The sequence below is a fragment of the Mytilus californianus genome, unplaced genomic scaffold (assembly GCF_021869535.1).
Source record: "Mytilus californianus isolate M0D057914Y unplaced genomic scaffold, xbMytCali1.0.p SCAF_2, whole genome shotgun sequence".
In the NCBI taxonomy this organism is placed as follows: domain Eukaryota; kingdom Metazoa; phylum Mollusca; class Bivalvia; order Mytilida; family Mytilidae; genus Mytilus; species Mytilus californianus.
The window spans coordinates 115,996,100-116,008,343 of NW_026262668.1; the positions used below are offsets into that span (position 1 = coordinate 115,996,100).

A 12,244-nucleotide genomic window follows, 5' to 3' on the forward strand; every position below is an offset into this window, starting at 1 on the left:
CCTTTATCCTGTGGAATTTTGGGTGTTTCTGTTATTTTTCCTTTGCTAGAGTGACTTTAAAGTGCCTTTATCCTGTGGAATTTTTGGTGTATGTTATTTATCCTTTGTTAGAGTGACTTTAAAGTGCCTTTATCCTGTGGAATTTTTGGTATATGTTATTTTTCCTTTGCTAGAGTGACTTTAAAGTGCCTTTATCCTGTGGAATTTTGGTGTTTCTGTTATTTTTCCTTTGCTAAAGTGACTTTAAAGTGCCTTTATCCTGTGGAATTTTTGGTGTATGTTATTTATCCTTTGTTAGAGTGACTTTAAAGTGCCTTTATCCTGTGGAATTTTTGGTGTATCTGTTATTTATCCTTTGTGAGAGTGACTTTAAAGTGCCTTTATCCTGTGGAATTTTGGTTTTTCTGTTATTTTTCTTTTGCTAGAGTGACTTTAAAGTGCCTTTATCCTGTGGAATTTTGGGTGTTTCTGTTATTTTTCCTTTGCTAGAGTGACTTTAAAGTGCCTTTATCCTGTCGAATTTTTGGTGTATGTTATTTTTCCTTTGTTAAAGTGACTTTAAAGTGCCTTTATCCTGTGGAATTTTGGTGTATCTGTTATTTTTCCTTTGCTAGAGTGACTTTAAAGTGCCTTTATCCTGTGGAATTTTTTGTGTATGTTATTTTTCTTTTGCTAGACTGACTTTAAAGTGCCTTTATCCTGTGGAATTTTTGGTGTATGTTATTTTTCTTTTGCTAGACTGACTTTAAAGTGCCTTTATCCTGTGGAATTTTTGGTGTATGTTATTTTTCCTTTGCTAGAGTGACTTTAAAGTGCCTTTATCCTGTGGAATTTTAGGTGTATGTTATTTTTCCTTTGCTAAAGTGACTTTAAAGTGCCTTTATCCTGTGGAATTTTTGGTGTATGTTATTTTTCCTTTGCTAAAGTGACTTTAAAGAGCCTTTATCCTGTGGAATTTTTGGTGTATGTTATTTTTCCTTTGCTAAAGTGACTTTAAAGTGCCTTTATCCTGTGGAATTTTTGGTGAATGTTATTTTTCCTTTGCTAAAGTGACTTTAAAGTGCCTTTATCCTGTGGAATTTTTGGTATATGTTATTTTTCCTTTGCTAGAGTGACTTTAAAGTGCCTTTATCCTGTGGAATTTTGGTGTTTCTGTTATTTTTCCTTTGCTAAAGTGACTTTAAAGTGCCTTTATCCTGTGGAATTTTTGGTGTATGTTATTTATCCTTTGTTAGAGTGACTTTAAAGTGCCTTTATCCTGTGGAATTTTTGGTGTATCTGTTATTTATCCTTTGTTAGAGTGACTTTAAAGTGCCTTTATCCTGTGGAATTTTGGTTTTTCTGTTATTTTTCCTTTGCTAGAGTGACTTTAAAGTGCCTTTATCCTGTGGAATTTTGGTGTTTCTGTTATTTTTCCTTTGCTAGAGTGACTTTAAAGTGCCTTTATCCTTTGGAATTTTGGTGTTTGTTATTTTTCTTTTGCTAGAGTGACTTTAAAGTGCCTTTAGCCTGTGGAATTTTTGGTGTATGTTATTTTTCCTTTGCTAGAGTGACTTTAAAGTGCCTTTATCCAGTGGAATTTTTGGTGTATGCTATTTTTCCTTTGCTAAAGTGACTTTATCCTGTGGAATTTTTGGTGTATCTGTTATCCTTTGTTAGAGTGACTTTAAAGTGCCTTTATCCTGTGGAATTTTGGTTTTTCTGTTATTTTTCCTTTGCTAGAGTGACTTTAAAGTGCCTTTATCCTGTGGAGTTTTGGTGTTTCTGTTATTTTTCTTTTGCTAGAGTGACTTTAAAGTGCCTTTATCCTGTGGAGTTTTTGGTGTAGGTTATTTTTCCTTTGCTAAAGTGACTTTAAAGTGCCTTTATCCTGTGGAATTTTTGGTGTATGTTATTTTTCCTTTGCTAAAGTGACTTTAAAGTGCCTTTATCCTGTGGAATTTTTGGTTTATGTTATTTATCCTTTGCTAGAGTGACCTTTAAATGCCTTTATCCTGTGGAATTTTGGTGTTTCTGTTATTTTTCCTTTGCTAGAGTGACTTTATCCTGTGGAATTTTGGTTTTTCTGTTATTTTTCCTTTGCTAGAGTGACTTTAAAGTGCCTTAATCCTGTGGAATTTTGGTGTTTCTGTTATTTTTCTTTTGCTAGAGTGACTTTTAAAGTGCCTTTATCCTGTGGAATTTTTGGTATATGTTATTTATTCTTTGCTAGAGTGACTTTAAAGTGCCTTTATCCTGTGGAATTTTTGGTGTATGTTATTTTTCCTTTGCTAAAGTGACTTTAAAGTGCCTTTATCCTGTGGAATTTTTGGTGTATGTTATTTTTTCTTTGCTAGAGTGACGTTAAAGTGCCTTAATCCTGTGGAATTTTTGGTGTATGTTATTTTTCCTTTGCTAAAGTGACTTTAAAATGCCTTTATATTGAGGAATTTTTGGTGTATCTGTTATTTATCCTTTGTTAGAGTGACTTTAAAGAGCCTTTATCCTGTGGAATTTTTGGTGTTTCTGTTATTTTTCCTTTGCTAGAGTGACTTTAAAGGGCCTTTATCCTGTGGAATTTTTGGTGTATGTTATTTTTCCTTTGCTAAAGTGACTTTAAAGTGCCTTTATCCTGTGGAATTTTTGGTTTTTCTGTTATTTTTCCTTTGCTAGAGTGACTTTAAAGTGCCTTTATCCTGTGGAATTTTGGTGTTTCTGTTATTTTTCTTTTGCTAGAGTGACTTTAAAGAGCCTTTATCCTGTGTAATTTTTGGTGTAGGTTATTTTTTCTTTGCTAAAGTGACTTTAAAGTGCCTTTATCCTGTGGAATTTTTGGTGTATGTTATTTTTCCTTTGCTAAAGTGACTTTAAAGTGCCTTTATCCTGTGGAATTTTTGGTATATGTTATTTATTCTTTGCTAGAGTGACTTTAAAGTGCCTTTATCCTGTGGAATTTTGGTGTTTCTGTTATTTTTCCTTTGCTAGAGTGACTTTAAAGTGCCTTAATCCTGTGGAATTTTGGTGTTTCTGTTATTTTTCTTTTGCTAGAGTGACTTTAAAGAGCCTTTATCCTGTGGAATTTTTGGTGTAGGTTATTTTTTCTTTGCTAAAGTGACTTTAAAGTGCCTTTATCCTGTGGAATTTTTGGTGTATGTTATTTTTCCTTTGCTAAAGTGACTTTAAAGTGCCTTTATCCTGTGGAATTTTTGGTATATCTTATTTATTCTTTGCTAGAGTGACTTTAAAGTGCCTTTATCCTGTGGAATTTTTGGTGTATGTTATTTTTCCTTTGCTAAAGTGACTTTAAAGTGCCTTTATCCTGTGGAATTTTTGGTGTATGTTATTTTTTCTTTGCTAGAGTGACGTTAAAGTGCCTTAATCCTGTGGAATTTTTGGTGTATGTTATTTTTCCTTTGCTAAAGTGACTTTAAAATGCCTTTATATTGAGGAATTTTTGGTGTATCTGTTATTTATCCTTTGTTAGAGTGACTTTAAAGAGCCTTTATCGTGTGGAATTTTTGGTGTTTCTGTTATTTTTCCTTTGCTAGAGTGACTTTAAAGGGCCTTTATCCTGTGGAATTTTTGGTGTATGTTATTTTTCCTTTGCTAAAGTGACTTTAAAGTGCCTTTATCCTGTGGAATTTTTGGTTTTTCTGTTATTTTTCCTTTGCTAGAGTGACTTTAAAGTGCCTTTATCCTGTGGAATTTTTGGTGTATGTTATTTTTCCTTTGCTAGAGTGACGTTAAAGTGCCTTAATCCTGTGGAATTTTTGGTGTATGTTATTTTTCCTTTGCTAAAGTGACTTTAAAATGCCTTTATATTGTGGAATTTTTGGTGTATCTGTTATTTATCCTTTGTTAGAGTGACTTTAAAGAGCCTTTATCCTGTGGAATTTTTTGTGTTTCTGTTATTTTTCCTTTGCTAGAGTGACTTTAAAGGGCCTTTATCCTGTGGAATTTTTGGTGTATTTTATTTTTCCTTTGCTAAAGTGACTTTAAAGTGCCTTTATCCTGTGGAATTTTTGGTGTTTCTGTTATTTTTCCTTTGCTAAAGTGACTTTAAAGTGTCTTTATCCTGTGGAATTTTTGGTGCATGTTATTTTTCCTTTGCTAGAGTGACGTTAAAGTGCCTTAATCCTGTGGAATTTTTGGTGTATGTTATTTTTCCTTTGCTAAAGTGACTTTAAAATGCCTTTATACTGTGGAATTTTTGGTGTATCTGTTATTTATCCTTTGTTAGAGTGACTTTAAAGAGCCTTTATCCTGTGGAATTTTTTGTGTTTCTGTTATTTTTCCTTTGCTAGAGTGACTTTAAAGTGCCTTTATCCTGTGGAATTTTTGGTGTTTCTGTTATTTTTCCTTTGCTAAAGTGACTTTAAAGTGTCTTTATCCTGTGGAATTTTTGGTGCATGTTATTTTTCCTTTGCTAAAGTGACTTTAAAGTGCCTTTATTCTGTGGAATTTTTGGTCCATAAGTGAATCCACAGGAGCCAAGTCTTTTTTTTTTGGTTCCCCCCCCCCCCCCCTTTCCAATAACCAAGATGGCGGACAATAAACAAACATCGCAAAATCGAGTTTTTTTCTTGTTTCTTGCTTATAGTACATCCTGTCAAGCAATTGTAATGTTGGAGTATAATACCGTGGACAACATAGGGTGACATAGTCGCTCACTTCCCCTGGTGTGGGACCCCTGAAAGGGGCATAACTCTTTAAAAATATTTGAACTCCATTTATTTTCAAAGTGTCAAAGACATTGCTGATATAAACCTAAGATATAAATTTCAAACAATTCTGGCAAGAATTGTACACATGAGAGTGCTAACAATGCAATTTTCCACATAATTAATATCTCTAAGGGGCATAACTCTTTTAAAACTAATTTATCGCCAAAGATTTTTTAATTCATCTAAGACATTGCTGATATAAATCTATAATATAAATTTCAAAAAAATCTGGCAAGAATTGTACAAATGAGAGCACTAACAATGCAATTTTTCATATAATTAATTAATGTTTCCAAGGGCATAACTCTTTTAAAAATAATTGATCATCACTGATTTTTGAACTCATCCGGGACATAGCTGATATAAACCTACAATATAAATTTCATAAAAATCTGGCAAGATTGTACACATGAGAGCGCTAACAATGCAATTTTCCTTATAATTAACATTTCCAAGGGGCATAACTCTTTTAAAAATAATTGATCGGCACTGATATAAACCTATGTTATAAGTTTTATAAAAATCTGCCTATAATTGTACATGTGAAAGCGCTAACGAGACCTGAAACCGGCCGGTATTTCTATGTCCCCCCACCCCCCATGTGTAGCGTGGGGCACAAAAAAGGAAATAAATGGAGAATGTGTCCCCATGGACACAGATGATGCCCGCTTGCATACAACATTATAAAGGGACATAACTCAAGAACAGTGACGCTACCCAAATTTCTGCTTGATCTGAGTTTTGTGGTAATAAGTATTGTGTAAAGGTTTCATAATGTTTGGTTGGGGAAAACTTAAGTTACAGAAGGGAAACTAAAAATTTTGCATTTTTTTCCATTTTATAAAGGGGCATAACTCGATAATGATTAAAGTGACGCCACCAAAATTCAACTTGATCTGTGTTTTGTGGTAATAAGTATTGTGTATAAGTTTCATAACATTTGGTTGAGGCAAACTTAAGTTAGAGAAAGGAAACTAAAAATTTTGTAATTTTTCCATTTACAAAGGGGCATAACTCTAGAACAGTTAGAGTGACGCTACCAAAATTCAAACTTGATCTGTATTTTGCGGTTATAAGCATTGTGTATAAGTTTTATAACATTTGGTTGAGGCAAACTCAATTCAGAGAACAGAAACCAATTTTGGGACGAACGGACGTACATACAGACGGACAAGGGTAAAACTTAATGTCCCCTCCGCTACGGCGGGTGCATAAAAATTTAATTTCTACTTTTTTTGTGTTAAACAGTCGACTTCTTGTTTAATTGTTCATTTAAATTTTTTAAAGATATTACTTAAGTCAATATAGTGTTTTGTGTAAGGAAAAATCAATAGTGACCATGTAAAATGTTTTGACTATATAGTTATAACTAGTGAGTAATATTCACTTTATTTCATTAATCATGTAACAATGATTACCATATGATTGAATAAGTCAAAATTTCATGTTTTGAAACTCTAAATTTATGATACATTGAAGGGTTGTCATACCTTATGCAATTAATGCTAAAAGAAACTTTTCATTTTCATCGTATTAATTACCAGGACCATGTGAGTATTCAGACCATATAGGTATTTTTCGAGTTAATTCCAACTTCCTTTGCAGGAATATACAACTAGTTTTCCAAACCAAAACTGGCTCAAATACTCATACAGTCTGGAACATTAATACAGAACTTTTGTATGTAAATCAATTTTCAATAGAATCATTTTTATATTCAACAAAAAAATATTCATTATTATATTTGTTTTAACATATGAAGAACAAAAATAAGTCCATAGTACATGGGTGCCCCACTCGCACTATCATTTTCTATGTTCAGGGGACTGTGTAATTGGGGTCAAAACTCTAATTTTGCATTAAAATTAGAAAGATCATATCATAGGGAACATGTGTACTAAGTTTCAAGTTGATTGGACTTCAACTCATCAAAAACTACCTTGACCAAAAACTTTAACCTGAAGTGGGACAGACAGACGAACGAACGGACGCACAGGCTGAAAAACATAATACCCCTCTAATATCGTAGGTGGGGCATAAAAATTGTACCTGTAGGTCATAAGCTAGTTCTGAAGTTGCAGCTTTTGTTTGAATTTCCAGGTCATAATGTGCCTTCTTCAACTCGAAATCTCTCTGGGCCTTTGCAATTTCTACATCATTAGCATAGCGAGCAGTCATTCTTGCCTCTTCTGCAATGGCTTCCTGTTTTAAAATGTACCATATAATAATGATGTATAAACATTAAAGCACTAATTGAAGATCGCAATAATATTTTATTTTCCCATTAAAAAATTATGTATCATTAACTCCTGCAAAAACATTGTTTGGACTACAGTAAACATTAGGGTAAAAAACTGTCAACACCGATATATCTCATTCTTTCTTTGAGGCAAAAATATAAAGATGGATTGGGCCATATGTGCTAGTATACAGAAACCACTAGATAGCAAATATGAATTTGACCTAGGAAATATAGAGCTAAAATAAATATGGATCTATTTCCCTCCCCCTTATATGACTGTGATCTTAACCTTCGATGTATATTTTGTCTTATCCTTTGGTAGAACTGGTTTATTTTAAATCGTAACAAAACCAATCGTCTAAAAAGGGTTCTCCTGAAATTTTGCCTAAAAAACAATTTTACTTTCTTATTTTTTTAAGTACTTTATAAGAAAATGGCAACAAGATAGTAAATCATATCATTCAACATAATGTGTATTGTCCATATTTGATGCATTCATGTATAAAACCAATACACCTCACATCAAACTATTTGAATCAAAAAAACATTGATCATTTAACCTAGAAATGAAGGTCAAACTGAGGACTTAACCTAGAAATAAAGGTCAAAATGAGGACTTTACCTAGAAATGAAGGCCAATCTGAGGACTATACCTAGAAATAACGGTCAAACTGAGGATTTTACCTAGAAATGAAGGTCAAACTGAGGACTATACCTAGAAATGAAGGTCAAACTGAGGACTAGACCTAGAAATAAAGGTCAAACTGAGGAAAAAACCTAGAAATGAAGGTCAAACAACTTTTTGTTGTTAATTCACATCTTAATGTAATCATGGTGAAGTTTTATGTAGATCTACAGTGCTATCCACTACTACCAGACAACCTTACTAGTGTTCAATATTTGCTCATATGTAACAAAATATTTCATAGCTTTATTTAAAATCAAATCTATAGGGAAATCAATCAAAATATGAAAATTCATTATTCATATTTGAAGACATATTGGCAGTATCAACAGACCATTTGTTTCTACAAACATATCTCATATTGATATCAGAAACAAAAATCAATAGAAATTAATGCATGAACAATTAGACATTCCTATGAGAATAACAGCCATGCTTATAGAACTAGATGATATTGATCTTATCAGAAATAAACATGAAAACTACAACATGTATTTATATTCAGAGCCAAATAAATTACTAAATAAAGCTATTTTCAATTGTAAAAGAAAAATCATTTACAGATTGGGTTTTTTTCATTATGCAGTTATACAACCAGTTTGTTTTTTTAATATTTAAGTGTGATAGTGATTTCAGTCAGTGCAAATGTTAAAATGGACCTCTGTGTAGATGCTTAACAATTCAATCAATGGTCAGTAGCATTGTCATGACTAGGAAAGGAAACAAATAAAAGACTATTTGATTATAAACATTTATATATTGTTTTGTGACAAATACTAATTCTCATTTATAACTGGAGATACTTATGTAATTTACAAATCAATAATAATCAATTAACTTGACATTAATATTTATTCAGTGCATTCAATTTGACTTCTTTCCACAAAACGTGTATATCTCTAGAAAACATTTATTACCAGTAAATTTTCATACTTATACACATTCTTAGTGATCTGCAATCTTATACCTTCTTATTTAACAGTGTATTATATTAAATATCTGTCCGAGTACATAAAAGTCAATCTATTTATAATTTGGCAGGCAAGCAAATTTTTCAAGAACATACATTTTCCTCCTTAACATGTCATAACATTTTTTTAATTGCAAAAGGGTTTTCAATGGTTTTAGTTAAGTTTGGCAATCACTAAATTGAATGAATTCTATACTTTGAGTATTTGAGAATCAAAATATTTTACTAGATATGACCACAGCAGACATATAAGGGTTCTGTTTCCATATATTAAATATTTAGTTGGTTTATACAGCTGTACAAATACCTTTATAACATGTATAAGTATAAAAGGAACTATTAACAGTTATAGTTAATGAGGAAACTCTGAGATTGTAAAATTATTGATGCAAAAAAAAACTAGTTCAAATCTGTTTTTAATTTCTCATGCTTAAGACAACAATTTCATAAAACTAGAGGCTCTCAAGAGCCTGTGTCGCTCACCTGATTCTACTTTGGTTTTGGAAATCATGTAAAAATAGATTAAAATCATAACAGATACCCTAATAATGAGTGAGGCCAAATTTGGTTTAATATTGGTCCTGCAATTTAATAAAAAATCCTGGTGGCCATCTTGAACAGTAAATCGGCAACAAAGTAGCAACACTTAATCAGCACCTCATAAGAAACATTATGCCATGTTTTGGTTTCATTCCATTCAGTGCACCTCTAGAAGAAGCATTTGTATGTATTTCCCATAGGGTCTTATGTTAAAGGAAGTCCCCCCATTGGCGGCCATCATGGATGAAGGATCAGCTTCAAAGTAACAAAACTTAGTCAGCACCTCATAAGGAACATTCATGCCATGTTTGGTTTCAATCCATTCAGTATGTGGTTCTCTAAAAGAAGACATTTGTATGTATTGTCCATAGGGTCCTTTGTTAAACATTGTCCCCATCTGGCAGCCATCATGGATGAAGGATCAGCTTCAAAGGTAACAACACTTGGTCAGCACCTCAAAAGGAACATGCATGCCATGTTTGGTTTCATTCCATTCAATGGTTCTCTAAAAGAAAACATTTGTACGTATTTCTCATAGGGTCCTATGTTAAACTAAGTCCTCCGCTGGCGGCCATCTTGGATTATTGATCGGCTTCATAGTAACAACACTTGGTCAGCACCTCATAAGGAACATTCATGCCATGTTTGGTTTCATTGCATTCAGTGGTTCTCTAAAAGAAGACATTTGTATGTATTTCCCATAGGGTCCTATGTTAAACTAATTCCCCGCTGGCTGCCATCTTGGATGATGAATCAGCTTCAAAGTAACAACACTTGGTCAGCACCTCATAAGGAGCATTCTTGCCATGTTTGGTTTCATTCCATTCAGTGGTTCTCTAAAAGAAGACGTTTGTATGTATTTCCCATAGGGGCCCATGTTAAACTAAGTCCCCTGCAGGCGGCCATCTTGGATTATGGATCGGCTTCAAAGTAACAACACTTGGTCAGCACCTCATAAGGAACATTTATGCCATGTTTGGTTTCATTCCATTCAGTGGTTCTCTAAAAGAAGACATTTGTATGTATTTCCCATAGGGTCCCATGTTAAACTAAGTCCCCCGCTGGCGGCCATCTTGTATTATGGATTGGCTTCAAAGTAACAACACTCGGTCAGCACCTCATAAGGAACATTCATACCATGTTTGGTTTCATTCCATTCAGTGGTTCTCTAAAAGAAGACATTTGTATGTATTTCCCATAGGGTCCTATGTTAAACTAAGTCCCCCGCTGGCGGCCATCTTGGATTATGGATCGGCTTCAAAGTTACAACACTCGGTCAGCACCTCATAAGAAACATTCATGCCATGTTTGGTTTTATTCCATTCAGTGGTTCTCTAAAAGAAGACATTTGTATGTATTTCCCATAGGGTCCTATGTTAAACTAAGTCCCCCGCTGGCGGCCATCTTGGATGATGGATCCGCTACAAAGTAACAACACTTGGTCAGCACCTCATAAGGAACATTCATGCCATGTTTGGTTCCATTCCATTCAGTGGTTCTCTAAAAGAAGACGTTTGTATGTATTTCCCATAGGGGCCCATGTTAAACTAAGTCCCCTGCAGGCGGCCATCTTGGATTATGGATTGGCTTCAAAGTAACAACACTCGGTCAGCACCTCATAAGGAACATTCATACCATGTTTGGTTTCATTCCATTCAGTGGTTCTCTAAAAGAAGACATTTGTATGTATTTCCCATAGGGTCCTATGTTAAACTAAGTCCCCCGCTGGCGGCCATCTTGTATTATGGATTGGCTTCAAAGTAACAACACTCGGTCAGCACCTCATAAGAAACATTCATGCCATGTTTTGTTTCATTCCATTCAGTGGTTCTCTAAAAGAAGACATTTGTATGTATTTCCCATAGGGTCCTATGTTAAACTAAGTCCCCTGCTGGCGGCCATCTTGGATGATGGATCCGCTACAAAGTAACAACACTTGGTCAGCACCTCATAAGGAACATTTATGCCATGTTTGGTTTCATTCCATTCAGTGGTTCTCTAGAAGAAGTTCAAAATGTATAAAGTTAACGCCGACGACGGACGCCAAGTGATGAGAAAAGCTCACTTGGCCCTTCAGGCCAGGTGAGCTAAAAAAGTAGGTTATAAGTCATATATCAAGGGAAAGTTGCTTCCTGTTAACTTGAAATCTTGCAAAATTGCAACCAACTCTTTTCTTTTTGCTTAAGAATTTACATGGACATAAAATTTCCAGATACCAAAGCAAGGAATGACATGCACATGAAAATTCAATATACATGTATCATTCATTTATAGCTACCTCTAAGATAATTAATTACAAAACTAAAAAGCTGTACTAGATCATGAGAAAATCAAACTAATAATGAAAGATGAAGATATGTGTGAGTGTATTAATGTGAGCAAGCATAAGATAACACAATAGTGAATTACATGTATATAGGAATTAAATTAGAAAATTTTGAATTTCACATTCAAACATCAGGTAAGTTTAACTTGTCTCATATAAATTATATACTTATATGTTAGTTATTGTGAAAAAATATTCACTTTTAACAAAATTTCATGAACATGTATTTGAAGATTTTTATAGCTAAAAATTAAAACTTTCAAAAGCCCACAAATCTTTTTTAATAATAATTCATTCTGAGAAGTGATATTTATGATATGGTCGTTTGTTTGATTAAGATTCAGTAGAGTAAAATATAATAACTATGTCAATATTGAAAATTGGACTGATATAGGTTGTGTAAAGTCAAAGTATGGAATGATACAGGTCCATTACAGGATCTGGGGAATAGTTCCAGCATCTACTGATATTTGGTATGGGGTCAAAGCATGGACTGATCCATAGAAGGGAGAGATTCAAGCATCTAATGGTATTTGGTATGGTCAAAACATGGATTGATCCATAGATGGGGGAATAGTTTCAGCATATACTGATATTTGGTATGGGGTATGGTCGAAACATTAACTGATCCATAGATGGGGGACTAGTTCCAGCATCTAATGATATTTGGTATGAGGTATGGTCACAGCATTTACTGATCCATAGAAGGGGGAATGGTTCCAGCATCAAATGGTATTTGGTTTGGGGAAGTGTCAAATCATGGACTGATCCATAGAAG

General features: G+C 33.7%; 1 protein-coding gene across 4 annotated transcripts in view; it reads right to left on the minus strand.

The window, feature by feature from the left end:
- The window catches only part of LOC127730827 (flotillin-1-like), a 55,041-nt gene that overhangs the window by 16,215 nt on the left and 26,582 nt on the right, over positions 1 to 12,244 (minus strand). For all 4 annotated transcript variants that reach the window (XM_052239431.1, XM_052239428.1, XM_052239427.1 and 1 more), the window contains exon 7: positions 6,753 to 6,905. In XM_052239431.1, coding sequence (XP_052095391.1) covers positions 6,753 to 6,905 — 153 coding nt within the window. The remainder of the gene's footprint in view (positions 1 to 6,752; positions 6,906 to 12,244) is intronic.